The sequence below is a fragment of the Petaurus breviceps genome, unplaced genomic scaffold (assembly GCF_028583685.1).
Source record: "Petaurus breviceps papuanus isolate PSGF00001 unplaced genomic scaffold, PetGlider_PUasm1.0 220, whole genome shotgun sequence".
In the NCBI taxonomy this organism is placed as follows: Eukaryota; Metazoa; Chordata; class Mammalia; order Diprotodontia; family Petauridae; genus Petaurus; species Petaurus breviceps.
In genome coordinates this window covers 5,987,367-6,003,370 of record NW_027185876.1, presented here as the reverse complement: position 1 = coordinate 6,003,370, position 16,004 = coordinate 5,987,367, and the positions used below count along the sequence as shown (strand labels likewise).

At 41.4% G+C, this 16,004-nt stretch overlaps 1 protein-coding gene across 1 annotated transcript in view; it reads left to right on the top strand.

Annotated features, from left to right (window-relative positions):
• Positions 1 to 595: 595 nt before the first annotated feature.
• The window catches only part of RPF1 (ribosome production factor 1 homolog), a 34,647-nt gene continuing 19,238 nt past the window's right edge, over positions 596 to 16,004 (top strand). The window contains exons 1-3 of the mRNA XM_069094602.1: positions 596 to 885; positions 9,610 to 9,666; positions 15,203 to 15,283. Coding sequence (XP_068950703.1) covers positions 619 to 885; positions 9,610 to 9,666; positions 15,203 to 15,283 — 405 coding nt within the window. The 5' untranslated portion in view covers positions 596 to 618. The remainder of the gene's footprint in view (positions 886 to 9,609; positions 9,667 to 15,202; positions 15,284 to 16,004) is intronic.

The window sequence follows — 16,004 nt, the reverse complement described above, 5'->3', positions numbered from 1 at the left end:
GGGGGGGGGGGGGCGGCTGAGTGATATACTTAGGACTAGATAGCCTGAGATCCCAGGACCACAGGTTTAGAGATGACGGGGCAGACGTGTAGAGTGATGGTCTAGAAATCGTGACCCCCCCACTGCTTCTGTTATAAAGGAGGAAACTATGCGCCCAGGGAGCCTGTGAGGTGACCAGAACAGCAGGGGAGGATCCAGAACTCAGAACCTGCCCCTCTCCTCTCTCAGCTCCACGTCTCCCTCCTCTTTCTCCCTCACTCCTTCCCCCCCCCCTCCCCCCCCCCCCCCCCCCCTTTTTCCCTTCCCTCCCTCCCCCCTCCCTTCTTCTCTTCCTTCTCCAGGACTTCCTGTCTTCCATTCTCCTCCCCCTCCCCCCCTCTTCTCCTTCTTCCCCCTTTCCTCAGCCCCCTCTCTCTTCCTTCCCTCTCCTTTCTTGCTCTCTCTTTTCCTCTTCTTTCCACCTCTCCCCCTACCTTCTCTTCCTCTTTTCTCCCCTCCTTCCTCCCTTTCCCTCTCTTCCCCTCCCCCTCTACTCCTTTCCCCTCCTCTTTTCCAAGCCCCCGAGCCTAGGTCGGTGACCCGGAAGTGCACGCCAGCTGGAGCCGGAAGCGGAAGTGCATGCGGTCTGGCCCACGGGCCGGAGGCCTAAGCATGGCGCGTATCGGGGAAGCCGGGGCCGGAGGCGAGGACCGGCGGGGCGCGAAGCGGAAAGCTCCGGCCGAGGACCCTCGGGAGGCCCCCGAAGATGGGGCGACGGAGAGCGGGGCTCCGGGGCAGCCCCAGCAGCGGCCCGCGGCCTTCCCGCCGGGCTTCAGCATCTCGGAGATCAAGAACAAGCAGCGGCGCCACTTCATGTTCGTGCGCTGGAAGCAGCAGCAGCGAAAGGTGCCCGAGGCCGGGGGGCGGGGCGGGGGGTGGCCCTGGGAGGACCACTCTGGACCTCGGCCTCCTCCTCTTTCTGACGAAGGGGTCGCCCCTCGCCGGGGGTGGGCAGCAGCAGCTGGAAGTCGGCCTGCCCCACTCGTGGCCCGGGGGTGGCTGCTGGTGTGCGGGCAGCGTCCGGCCCCTTGGAGCGTCCTCCCGGGCTCGGACCTCCACGTGACGGCCCCTCAAACGCTTGAGGACCGGTGCGGGGACCTCCCTCCCCCTCCTCCAGGCAGGCCCGGCAGCCCGTGCAGCCCGGGCGTTCCCTCAGCTCCCGGGATAAAAGCATTGACAGCTGCGGGCCCACGGCCACCCTCACTCCAGCCTCCCCGGGGCAGGGGCTGCTGTTAGCCCCGTCTTACAGCCGAGGAAACAGAGGCAGACTGAGGATCAGTGACTGCCCAGAGTCACACAGTTAGTCACGCTCTGAGCCGGGATTTGAACTCGGGAATTTCCAATTCCAGACCCAGCCCCCCTCCCCTGGGTCGCCTGTAGCTGGCCTCCTCTTAGACCTTGGTATCCCAAAGTGAGGTCTGATGGGTGCAGCGGGTCTACACCTGCCGCAGTCCTGGAAGCTGGGATCGCATTAGCTTTTCTTTTTCGAGTCTGCCGAAACTCCCAGATCTCTTCCTGAACAAGTCTCTAATTACGCCCTCCCTCACCTTCCCTTTCTGAAGCTGGTTTTGGAAGCTGCGTCCTCGGCTTTCCCTGTTGAATTTCATTTGTTGGATTCAGTCCAAAGCTCTGGCCCGTCAACATCCTTGGGTCCCAGTTCTGTCATCCATGGTGTTACCTTTCCCTCCTAGCTTTGTGTTATCTGCAGATGTGACAGATCCGCACTGTTTGAGTGCGGGCCTGGAGTCAGGAAGACCTGCATTCAGATTTGGCCTGGGCAAGTCACCCAACCTCGGTTTGCCTCAGTTTCCTCATCTGTACAATGGGAATGATAGTAAGAGCACCTACCTCTCAGGGTTGTTGTGAGGATCAGATGAGGCAGTATTTGTAAGGTGCATAGTACAGTGCCTGGGGCATAGTGAACATTATGTGAATGTTGGCAATAGTGATAATAATTCTGTTTGGCATGTATGCCTTTATTCAGGTTATTGATAATCCCTGGAATCAAGCATTGGAGTCCTCCTGTCAAGTCACACATTACCCAACTGCTCTTAGGAGTCCACAAACATCTAACCAATTCTGAATCCATCTGATTGTAATATTAACTAATTCATAACTCTTTATCTTCACTAGAATAGTGTAAGATACTTTGTCAAAAGATTGGCTACAGTATAGGTAAGCTACGTTCATAGCAGTCCCCTCATCTATTTGAGTGTAGTCAGTCATGACCTGTACTTGATGGAACTTTGCTGGCTCTTCTAGTTACTACTCCCTGACCTACACGTTCACTGACCATTTCTTTAATGATCTGTTTTAGCATTTTCCCAGGATTCAAAGCCAAGTTTACAAAACCTATAATTTTCAGACTCTGTTTGTTTTCATTGTTTGAGAATTGGGATAACATTTGTCTTTTTCCAGTTTGTTGTACCCTCACCTTTTCCCATCATCTTTCAGTAATCACTAGTGGGGCATCCAAATCAAATTTATGTGGTCTTTCAAAACAAGGATGTTGTTCATCTGGGCCAGAGGACTTTGGTTTATCTAGGGCAGCTTAGTGCTTTCTGACTATTTGCTTACACCCCAGGTATCAACTGTCACTTAGGAGTGACTAGGTTCAAATCCATTTTCTAGCACTTAAAATATTCTCTTAGCCTCAGTTTCCTCCTCTGTAAAATGAAGATGATAATATCTGTTGTACTTGCCTCACATTACTTTGTGAAAATCAAATGAGGCAGGGATGGGACTGATTTTGTTACTCCCCAATTCGATAAACTCCAGGGGCTGCCTGTTACTTCAGAGACCAAATAGGAACTCCTTTGTTTGGTGTTTAAAGCCTTCCTCAACCTACTTTTCGCAGCCATATTATACTTCATTCACTTTCATGTGAACTATGTTTCAGTCAAACAAGCTTTCTTACTGTTGCTCATACAGAATACTCCATTTCTGTACCTCTGCATTGGCTGTTTGCTAGGCCCGGAATTCACTCCTTTCTCACCTTTAGTTCTTAGAATCCCTGGTTTTGTACATACTTATATATGTACATATCTTCCATGGCTAAATTAGAAGCTTCATGAAGGCAGAAACTGTGTTACTTTTTTTTTATTAAGAATTTTAGCAAACACCAAATTAAAATAAGCATTATAGGAGAGGAGAGGATTGGACATGAAATTGAATGTTAGGTAGGATTTGCTTTTCTTACATATGTATGTTTCTTTCCTGGGCTAGATTTTAAACTCCTTGAGGGCAGGGACTGATATATTTTCACTTTTCCATGTACACTGGAGAACAACACTGTTAAATAGAGGTAACATTGATTTTAAAGTCTGTAATAGAACAAGTACTTCCAAAGCTGTCCTGTTCATGATTTCTTCTGGCCACCTTTCTGTTCTATTTTTTAGTGATGGTAGTAGATCCCAGTCCCAATCTTCCCCCTACCATCTTTTCCCTCCTCTGATGGAAAAAAAAAAAAACAAACAGAAACCTTGTAACCAAAATGCGTAGTTAAGCAAAACAAATTCTCACATCGGCCATCACTGTTTTACTCATATTCTGAGCACCAGTTTCAATTATCTCTATGCATATGACTTCTGGTTCTCTATATTCAGACCTCTTCTACTTGTTCCAGGCTCTACTTCACCAGCTGCCTATTGGTATCTCCAACTGGATGTCTAGGTGGTAGCTTGAAATTAAGATATTGAAATAAAACTTGGCTTTCCCTCTAAATCTGGTTTTCCTCCAAAATTCCATTTTTGTTTAGCGTACTGCAATCCTTTTGGTCTCCTAGTTTTATAATCTTAATAAACATTCAGTAAGCACCTAATATGTGCCTGACACAGTGCTACGTTCTGGAGATACAAAGAAAGGCAAAAATAATCCCTGCCCACAGCATGGGATGCTGTCTAACGGGGGAAGACCACATGCAAGCAATTATATATAACAAGATATACATGGGACAAATTGGAGAAAATCTCAGGGGATGCAATAGCATGACAGTACATTAAGGTTGAACTTTAGCTGAGACATGAAGAGATGGCATCAGGCTTGGGGAGGACAGCTAATGAAAAGCACTTAGTTGGGAGTTGGAGTGTTTTGTGGGGAACAGCAAGGAGGGCCTGTGTTTCTGAATGGTAGAGTATGTAGAGGACAGTAAGGTATAAGAAGATTGGAATGGTAGGAAGGGACCAGGCTATGACTTCAAAAGCTTAATGGGATTTTATATTTGGTCTTGGGGGAATCAGGGAGCCACTGGAATTTATTGAATAGAGGAATAATGTGGCTAGAACTGTATTTTAGGAAGGCTAATTTGTCACTTGAGTGAAGGGTATCCTGGAGAGTGGAAAGACTTGAGACAGATCGAGGGAGACCATCCAGAAGGCTATTGTAGTCATCTAGGTCTGAGATAACTCAGGAGTCCTCTACTTTTCCTTCTCACATATTCCATATGCAGTCAATTGGCACATCTTGGCTATTTCCCCTCCACAACTTCTTAACCCTTTTATTCGTTTACGTGGCCATCACCCTAATTCAGTCCCTCCTCTACCCTAGACATTTGCAACAGCCTCCTAATTGGGTATCCAGCTTTTAATCTTTCCTTTTAATTCATATGAAATATTGCTATTAAAATATTCCTAACCTTTGTCTTGTCACTCCTGCTCAAATAAAGTTCACTGACTCCCTGTTGCCACTTGGAGCCTTCACAGTTTGACCCCAGCCAACTTTTCCAGTTTATATCACATTACTGTTCTCCTATCATTTTTTCTCCATCCTTAGCCTTTTCTCTCCTCCCTCAGAAGTAGCTGGTGACTTGTGGCTAGATTGCTGACTCATGAATCCAGAAGATATTTAATAGCTGTGTGACCCTGGCTAACTTCTGTCTGCCTTACTATCTTTAATTGTAAAATGGGCGTAATAGCAGCACCTACCTTGCAAGGCTGTTGTAGGATCAAATGAGGTCAAATTTGTAAAAGCGCTTAGCCCAGTGCCAGGCACATAGCAGTAGGTGCTATGCGAATGCTTCTTCCCTTCCTTAGTTGGAACGCCCTCCATTCTTACCTCTTGAGATCTCTAGCTTCCTTTGAGACTTGGTCCATGGTGTTACCTCCAGAAGGCTTCCTTGATTCCAGTACTCTTTTCCTTCTTGAAATGATGATGCTTATACTTGTCTGTGTGTTATATTTTACCAGCAGAAGGAAATAATAGGTGACAATTACATAGCTCTCTAACGTTTATGAAGTGCTTTATACACATTCTTATTTGATCCTCACCATGACTCTTTGTGGGAGGCATTATTACTCCTATTTTAAGATGAGGAAACTGAGGCTTAGGTTGTGATTCACACATAGTTATAGAATCCCAATTTTAGAACTGGAAAGGACCTGGGAGGCCATCAAAGAAACTGTAATAAAATCACCTAACAAGTGGTTAACTAGTCTTTTATTGAAGATATTCTGTGATGGAGATATGCAGTACCACCACTTCTGAAACAATGTATTCTGCTCTTGGGTTGTTCTTACTGTTAGGAGAATATTCCTATGGTCAATCCTAATTTGCCTCTTTTCAATGATTCCTTTTTGCCCTTTGATCTGCTCTCTGGTGTCAAACAGAACAAATCTAATTCTTTCATGTGAGAGCCACTTAGGTACTTGGAGACAGTTATCAAGTCCTATCTCCCCCACCCTCAAGCTTCTTTTTAGGCTAAAAATCCCCAAGTTCTTCAGCTGATCCTTTTGGCATGGATTTGAGGCCCTTCACCACTCTGCTGGGCTCTTGATGCTTCAGTTTATCATTGTTCTTAAAATTTGATCCCCAGAACTAAAACACATGTGTGACTTGAGCAGAGTGGATTGTAATAGCAGGACTATTACTTTTTTTTTTCTAGAAACTATTCCTTTTTTGGTTGCCATATCACACTGTTGACTAATATTGAGTTTTCCAGCCATTAAAACCCCCAGATTTTTTCAAACTGTTGTCTAACCATGCCCCTGCCGTCTTGAATCTTTTTTTTTTTCAACCTGAAACATGTCTTTGTATTTAAAATTCATCAGACTATAAAACTTGAGAATGGGAATTTTTTTCATTCATTGTATTTATGTTGTAGCTCCTATCATTGTGCCTGGCAAATAGTAGATGCCTAATAAGTGCTTATTGATCGATTGAACTCCATTAAATTTAATCCTATTCATTATCAATATGCTGTCTAGCAAGATCTTTTTGGCTACCAATTCTCAACCACTGTTTGCAGTCTTTTAACAACTGTGTTTCTTCTGCAAATTTGATAAGGATGCCATGTACTTTAATCCAGTCCATTGCTTAAAAAGGTTAAAATGGTACAAGGCCAAATACAGATTCCTGGAATGGTCTACTTGGACACTTCCCATCCCTTCTCTGACTCCAAATCCGTATCTGTTTCCACTACCTCTTAGGCAGGTGAATTCAATTCATCAAGAACATTAAGTGCTATCTTATTATCCCTTTACTTCTTGTTCAGTTGTGCCCACTTCTTTGTGACCTCATTTGGAGTTTTCTTGGCAGAGATACTGGAGTAGTTTGCTGTTTTCTTCTCCAGTATATTCTATAGATGAGGAAACTGAGGCAAACAGGGTTAAGTGATTTGTCCAGGGTCATACAGCTAGGAAGTGTGTAAGGCCAGATTTGACCTCAGAAGGTTGAGTCTTCCCAGCTCCAGACTTGGCACTTTATGCACTATGGCGCCCCCTGGCTTCCCCATCCACTTACTGTCACCTCCCTATTAGCCATTTTTGTTCCCATTCGTGCCTGTCCACAAATGATTTTCTTTGGCAAAGAAAACAGTCTCACAGTAAGAGCTTAGTAGCCTACTTTCTATCATAAATTATAATCCTATCCACTCAAAGTAGCAGCCTTAATTCTTCTTTGATCTTTTTCTTTCCCTTAATAAAGCTTAAAAAAAAAACCCCTTCAAAAAAGCAAAAACCTTTTTGTTGGTCTTGCTTTCTTCAACAGCCTCTGCTTATTCAGAAACTTAGCACTCCTGACACCGTTTTTATGGTGCTTTGCCACAAATTTGTGTTCATTTGTCATCTTCTGTCTGTCTTCTCTATATATCTTTTTATAGTCTAAGTTGCTTGGTGAGTTTTGTGTACATTTGTATCAGGTTCTATAGACAATTCCCATTTTTCTTCCTCATTGGAATTGTTTCCTTTTAAGTCCTGAGGATTTCATTCCTGAGAATTTCCCATCTCTCCCAAACTGAATTCCCTTGTCAAATTTTAGTCCATGAGATACTAACTACTCTTCTTCTGAACCCTTTCACATTCATTTCCCCAGGAGCTAGGGTGTTTGCCAAACTCTGCCTTATCTGTCCTTTCCTCTGTCATAAACTCTAAATGCTGGTGGATGTTTTCTTGCAGGATGCCAACTATTTCCACCATAGCAACCAGTTCTTCTCTATTGGTCAGAATAGTCAACTTCATCCTTATTGATTTGCTTTTCGTTCTTTTGAAGGTTGTAATTATCATTAAGGTGAGAGAGATTTTTAACTGCTCTGTTTTTGGCAGAGATATATAGCTCCAGCAGTGTCTGGATAATTAGAGTCCCCATCCTTATTATGTCATGACTTTCTATCATGTTCCTTATCTTTTTGCTTTCTGTCCAGGTGGTATGTAGTGTATTTTGATGACAGACTAGCTTCTGTTTGTCACTCCCTAGATCAACCTGGATGCTCTCTCTCTCTGCTGTGTTTCCCTTCATAGTTGATTTCCTCACATGAAAATGTTTTTAATATGCTGTTTTCTACTGCCTCTGCTCCCTTTTTACCTTATTCAAAGCAGTAACTTTGAGGTTGCACAGATTGTGACTGTATGAGGCAAGATTCAAACAGGGGTCTTCTTAACTACTATTCCATGCTACATACTCTTTGAGGACAGACACTAGTTTTTCATTTTGTCTTTGTATGTTTAGTTTCTATCACAGTACCTTTTATGTATTAGGGACTTAAGAAACATTTTTGGGTTGGATTGATTTGGAATATGACATAAACATGCAAAAGGGGCTACAATCAGATGGAATAGGACCTTAAATTCCAGACTGAGGAGTTTGTGTTTTGCTTCTCAAGGCCACAGGGAGTTAGAACTTCTTGAGAAGGAAGGAGTGTGGCAATCAGCAAATTATTAAATCCCTATTAGATACCAGTCACTGTACTAGGTATTAGTAGAGAGGGAATATAATCTATGCTTGGGATATAATCTATGCTTTAATGATTTTAACTTATACTTTAATGCTTTTAAACTATGCTTTTAACTCCTTCTAAGAGCTGTATGGAGAATGAGTTGGAGAGAGGAAGAATTAGAAACAGAAGTCTAATCAGAGGCATTAGTTTAGGTAGTAGGTGATTGTAGCAGAAAAAGCTAGATTTGAAGGCTGTGGAGACCTAGGTCTTTCATTTACAACCTCTGTGACCATAGGCAGATTGCAGCCTCTCTTGAAACTCAGCTTCCTTCGTTATGGAATGAGGGGGCTGGATTAGAATTCCAAGGCCTTTTCTTGCTCTGAATCTATGATCCTATGCTACCCATTAGCTAAGTGCGTGACACTGAAATGTGGACAGAATTTAAAATAAACTGAAATGTTGCTTCTATGATATGCTCTCCTTCAGCAAAATCTGCCGAAGCTAGTTCTAGAAAGGTTAGCAATGAATTAAGAAGCACAGTACAATTCGTGACATTTAAAATCCCAAGCCTTCTCTGCAGAATTTTTATCTACTTAGACTAAAAAGCAAAAGAAGGTTACTGCAGGGAATTTTGTGACTCACCATCATTCCACCACTATCAGACATTTATATAGAACTTCAAGATCTGTAAATTGCTTTACATACATCATCTCATTTAACTCTCACAACATCCCTGGGAAGTGGATTTTATAGTAGTTATCCCTATTTTACAGAGGGAGAAACTAAGGCTCAGAGACATCAAGTCATTTACCCTTGTCACCCACCTTGTAAGGTTTGGAGGTGGGCTTCAAATGGTCTTAAGCCCAGAATGCTTTCCATTGTACCATGTTACCTCCCATGATGGAGAAGAGCCCAAAACACTTAATTGTAAAGAGAAAAATAGAAAATGCTTGGTTCATAGTAGGCAACTGATGAATGATTTGAGTTCTGGAATTTGAATAAAGGAAAGGTGGATGTTGCTGAATCAGAGAAAGATAATTAGTAAAGGATTACTGTTAAATCTTAATTTCATGGGTCAAACAATGCTTTGTCTTATATATATGGTCATTATTTTGAGTTGAAATTTGTATTTTAAAAATAATGCTAAGGGGTGGCTAGGTGGCTCAGTGAGCAACAGCTCTGGAGTCAGGAGGACCTGGGTTCAAATCTGGCCTCAGACACTTAACACAAAAACTAGCTGTGTGACCTTGTGCAAGTCACTTAACCCCAATTGCCCTCTAAAAAAAGGCAAAAAAAATAATACTAAGTTGTATCATCTTCATAGCTGACAGTGATTATTTTCAGGGCTTTATTTAAATAATCTGATAATTTTTACTTTACATGTCTGATATAATTTTTATTCATTATTTGTTTTTGTCCTTTAGGAAAAATTGGCAGCTAAGAAAAAACTTAAAAAAGAGAGAGAGGCACTTGGAGATAAGGTAAATACAATCCTTAACTTTTTGTGATTTCTATTTTGTGTGCTTGGAAATAACTCAACAGACTGAATATACTTTATTATGAACATGATAGGAACTAAATAAATGTGGCCACTGGGCACAAAATTAATAGATATGATATTTCCTAAAGTTTACAGCCTAGAAAAGGGGCAGGAATCAAAACAGGTCACTACCTGATAGATTTGGTTATTAGAACAGGTACAGAATAAAGTCTTTTGTAATATCTAAGGGGAAAGGTCCATGGTGTGGATCAGGGAAGACTTGGTCCAGGAGATGGCTTCTGATTTCAACTTAAAAAATGCAGGTAGGAGTTCAACAATTGAGGAGGGAGGTGAAGAATATTCTGAGATTGACTAGTGGGAAAGTTCATCATGTATTTGGCAGACAGTCTTATTTGGCTACAGAATGGAACACATAGAAAGGAATTCTCTGAAGTAATAAAGATGCTAATACATGTTTCTGTCGCTTTGTGGTTTGCAAAGCACTTCTCACAAAGGCCTGAGGCAGGTAGGAAAGCCAAAGCCGACCAAGATTGAAGAAGGCCTGGACTACCTGGCAGATGGGTGTGAATTTTACTCATTAGTTCATTGAAGATTGTTGAGTAGCAGAATGATGTGGCTAAATCTGCATCCTGACAGTGGTGTGAAAACATGCTGTCGAGCAAGAGAGTGGAGGTACTAGGACGTGTGGAACAGAAGTGCTGCCTCACCCTGGCAGTGCATGTGGCGCCCCATCCCTGCCCATGGTGCCACCTTTGTAGAGAAGTGAGGGAGGCGGCCATACATTTTCTTGTGTCTTCTTTAGATACAAACCTGATCACTCAAAGGACAGCCCTCATTTGGGGGTTTTTATTGTTCTTTCCATTTGTCGTGGTTGTTGTGAATCTGCCTCTGAAGTCTTCATAATGGTGACTTCTGACAAAGCAGTGATATTCTGTTACATTCATAAACCCTGCAATGGTTTATAGCCATTTCTAAAACTATGGGCATACTTGTTTCTCAGTTTTTGCTTCCACAAACATGCTACTCTGACTATTGTGTTGTATATGGAAACTTTGTCTTTGACCTCCTTGGGGTGTTTGCCTCACAGTGGTATCTTTGGGTCAAAGGGCATTTCAGTCACTTTTTAAAGATAATTCCAAATTGTTTTGTAAAAGAATTGGACCAACTTATAGCTCTACCAACAGCATATTAATGTGTCAGTCTTTTCATATCCACTCTAACATGAACTATTCCCATCTTTTGTCACCTTTACCAGTTTGCTGAATATAAGGTGAAACCTCAGAATTGTTTTGATTTGCATATCTTTTATTATCAATCATTTGGAGAATTTTTCACATGGTTGCCAATAGGTTAAAATTTTTCTTTAAAGAACTCCTTGACCACTTACCCCATTGGGGAATAGCATAATATTTGTTTTTTCTTTCTAGATCTTAGATATCAGACACTTAACAAAATACTTGCAAACATTTTCCCCAGTGTATAGCTTCTGTTTACTCTAGTAGCATTGATAGTGTTCATGCAGAAACTTTTCAATTTCATGTAATCAAAATGACCTATTTTATATTTTGTTTTGTTAAGAACCTTCACCCAGCCATATTTGTTAAAGTTTCATGATATGGTTCTCTTCTGATCATTGTATGGTATTAACTTCTTATATTCTGGTTGCATATTCATTTTGAATTTAGGATGATATATAGTATGCTATACTAGTATAAACCTAATTTCTGCCAAACTCTACTTTTCTGTTTTCCTTTATAGTTCTTATCAGATACGGAGAACTTTCCCAAGAAATGTTCATTTTGGGGTTCTTTTGAACACTTACCGTGTTTCCCCGATAATAAGACACTGTCTTATTAATTTTTTGGACAGAAAAACACCAGAGGGCTTATTTTCAGGGGAGGGCTTATTTTAATGAACATTGACAGCAATTTTAATAAACAGGTAAATGTGAACAAAAAAATGTACCTTTATTCAATAAGCAAATCACTGGGGAAGAACAGGATGATGTACTCACTGCTGCAGCTCTGATTGGATGCAGCTCGAGCGCGGCGTGCATTTCACTGAGGGGGGGATGGTGCATACAGAGGGTACCATAATGTAGCGTGTAGCGCAGGGGATCACCTTCACTACAGTAGCAATCTCAATAGGGCTTATTTTCGGGGGAGGGCTTATTTTAGAGGAATCTTACACAGTAAGGGGAGGGCTTATTTTCGGGATAGGTCTTATCGGGGAAACACGGTAGTTATGGAGATCAGTTAATTTCTGTTTCTTCCTTGTTTAGTTATAATCATAATCAGGTATTTTTGAGGATTGCTGCTTTATGGTATGATTTGAGATTTGGAAGTGCTGTTGGAAGTGTCAGATTTCAAAAGATAAAAATGGGAGGGAAGTAGAGGAATACATTCCAGGAATGGGAACAACATTAATTTACTTCAAAAGGTGAAGATAGAAATATGGGGTAGGAAATAGTTTTGGTTTGAATGTAGAGTATTTGAAGGAGGAGTAATATGAGATAAAGATAGAAGGTTTCTTTGGAATCAGTTTATGGTGGGGCCAGATATCCTTCCAGGATAAGAAGTTCATATTTTAGTCCATCAAATTCAGCATTTATTAGCATCTACTGTGTGCGTGTTGCTCTATTGGGAGAAAACTAAAAGTTTAGTAAGCAGTGGGGAGTCATTGAAGGTTTTTGAGTGAAGGAGTGCCAGTGTCTGAGGGGTATACTGAAAGTTGGTATATACAGGCTGCAGGGAAAGGATGCGTTGAATAAGGGACAGGTAAGGAGTGGGAAGGCCAGCTAAAGGGTTGCTGCAGCTGGTTATGGTCACTGTAGAGAAGAGGGGACAGATGCACAAAATATTAGGACTTGATCACTGAGAGAATGTGGAGGAGGAGCAGGGAAGTTTTAAAATGACCAAAAGGTTTTCAACCTAGGTGACTGGGAGGATATGGACAGTGACATAGAACACTTGTGGAGGGGACAGGCTTGGAAGAAAGAAAGTTCAGTATGGGGAATGTCAAAAATGAGGCTCCAAGAAGAGCCCCTTAGCAGATGGTGAGATATGTGGGACTGGAGTGGGATGGGGCTGACAGAGCATTGGAATCAGGTCTGGAAGGAGATAGAGAGAAGAAGCTGGAAGGACTGAGCTTCAAAGACATGAATGTTAGAGCAAGAAAGGCATCCCTGTTAGGCTGGTGCATTCCCTTTTTTGTAGCAGTTATTTGCAGATTGTCTGCACCATTTGACTGAGCTGGGTTTTTGGGTTTGGGGTTTGTTTTTGTTTTGTTTTGTTTTTTGCTTTCTTAGCACAATGCCTGGCACATTAGTAGGTACTTAACAAATGGGTTGTTGATTTGATGTGATATGAATGCTCACATTTAGGAGCCAGGAGCCAGAGGTCATATAGGAAAGAGGATATAAAAGTCTTGTGTTTAATTCGCTGGGAAGGTCAAGGAGAATGAGGGACCCCCCCCCCAAAAAAAAAAAAAGATAGTCTGTTTAATTGGGTTGCATTGAAGTCAAGAGAATTTGTATTAGAAGGGTAGAGCCGAAGCTAGTTTGTAAGGGCCTAAGGAGTGAATGGGTGAAGATGAAGTTAATCAGCAAACGTTTATTAAGCTTTTACTGTGTGCCAGGTACTGTGCTGTGCAGTGGGGATACAACGAAAGGCAAAAATACAAAAATAGGCCGCTGCCCTCAAAGAGCTTACATTCTAACAGGAGAGGCGAAGACCTACTCGATGCTTACAGAGTAAGAGAACGGTGTCCTTAGAGGGGGGAGGCCCAAGTGACTGAGAAAATCCTCCCACAGAACGTATCTCACTTGAGCTGAGCCTTGAACCAATCTGGGAATGTCAGGAGGTGGAAGTAGGCGGCAAAAACATCCTAGTGGTGGTGGATGGTGTGGGAAAAGACCCAGAGATGGAAGTAGAGCCATGTCATGGTTGACCTACAGCAAGTAGGCTAGGCCAATATGGCTGTATTGTAGTGTGTGGAATGGGAGTCCAGAGTGAGAAGACTCAAAGTTAGGGAGAGGCCAGGTGTGAAGAGTCTTAAAAGCCAAATGGTACATTACCATTTCATTTTAGAGGAAATGCTGATCAGGGTTTAGGTGGTCCAACTCCACCTTTAGAAAAATCACATTGGTAACGTAACTACCCAAAGGAGGAAGGATTGGAATGGGGAGAGCTTCGCAACAAGGATACCAATTAGAAGACTTTGGAAATAGTCCAGGCAGGAACTGATAGGTCTTGAACTAGTGTGGTGAATGTGTGAGTGAAGACAAGAGAACATATGAAAGAGGTTGTAAAGGTAGAAATGACAAATCTGGCAGCTGATTGGCTATTGAGAGAGTAAGAGTGAGGATTCAGGGATGAACACTAAGGTTTCAAAACCTGGGTGATTGAGAGGATGGTGGTGCCCTCAACAGGAATGAAATTTGAAAGAGGAAGGATTTGGAGAGGAGGGAGGAGGTAATGAACTCTGGATATATGAAGTTTGAGAGGGAAAGCAGTCAGCATAGACTTCTCTTTTGAGAGCAGGGATTCTTAACCTGGTAATCTGTGCCCTAGCTGTTTAAAAAATATTTTGGTCACTGTGTTTCAATATTTCCTTCATAAAGCTCTAAATTTTATTTTATGCATTTAACAACATGATTCTGCATAGGGTTCTTTAGGCTTCATCACACTACTGCCCAAGGAGTCCTTGACACACGAAAGGTTTAAGAATTTTGTTGTAATGGTTTGAACGTTAGCAAGGAGAGCAAGCAATAGCATGAAGAGACAGAGTCGAGGAAAAGCTTTTTTTTTCTTAAAGGATGGAGAGACCTGTACATATTTGTTATCTGAGGAGAAGAAGCCAGTTGAAGGAGAGAATTTCAAAGTATGTTAGAAAGAAGGGTTGGAACAACATTTCAGGAGAGCCAGGAGGGGATGGGATAATGGGTATAGAACTGAAAAGGAATTTAGAAATTGCATGTTCCAACCCCCTCCTTTTACAGATGAATAAACTGAGACCTGAGGAGGCTAAGTTACTAGTTAACTTGGTAAGTGGGCCTGTGATTACAAATACACTGGAATCTGGATGTTGTCTGTGTATCTGTTTTAAGTTGTTTATGTATTTCTCATAGTAAACTTTTATCAGTGATGTTAGTTACACAAGGTTTTCCTCTTTTCTCTTCTTGGCTCTTGCCTTTTGTCTTATCTTATTGGTGATTAGTTATCCAGATCCTAGCTTAGTTTCGTTTCCAAACTGTTGCTGCCAAGTTTTGATCATTTTCATTTTTGTTAATATTTCTGCTAGAGGTATGCTACCATGAAGAAGGTAAAATGTATCTTATTTGGGGATTTTGCTTCTTAATCTAGTGAGGAATTAAAATAAAAGTAATGGCCATAATAGGGTTTTTCTTTTGGGGACAGCTTTCATATTTAAATTGCCTTCACCCTTAAAATTAGTATTACAGAAATGTGCATGTAAAGTATGTCTGTTTGAAAATCAATACTTTTTTTTTAACCTAGGCACCACCAAAACCAGTGCCCAAGACCATCGAAAACCAGAGGATTTATGATGAGACAATAGTCGATCCTAATGATGAAGAGGTAATTTTAGGAATTTTACATAAAATTGGGTAACCATACCTTGCATTTTATTTGTTAGGTGACAGTTTACATGTATATATATATTGCTATTTATGTTTACAAAGCCCTTTTACTTAAATTATCTTAACTGATTTTCACAACTCTAAGATAGTTTGTGCAGGTTATATAACCCTTACTTTACAGAGGAGGAAACTGAGTCACAGATGGATTAAGGGACTTGTTTGTTGTGTCTTAGCTAATAGATATGGGAAGTTTGATTTGATCCTAGAACTAGTACTCTTTCTGTTTTATTATACTCTGCTGCTTTTCAGTTTTAAAACCAAAATGCTGTTCAAGGTATTCAGTTGACCCAGTTATTCAGATTGTTGTATTTGATATTTTGATATTTATTCATTGTTGACTTAGCCATAGAACAAACATATTTCTGTTTTCTAAAAGCCTATAGTATTTTGTGTTTGCATTCACTTTTTGATGTCATTTGTAGAATTTTTTGATGTTGGATTATTATGTACTTAAAATTGTATTATGTATGGAGATTGAGACTCTTTTTTGTCTTTGTATCTGGACTTTGATCTCATTGGCATAACGAATTCTTGGGTAAGAGGACACCCTCTACTCATGTAGATCAGCAGATGTTCTCTGACTTAATAGTCCCAGAATGTTTCATTGAGAGATTTAGTCACTTGCTCAGGATCATACAGTTAGGATGAGTCAAAGGCAG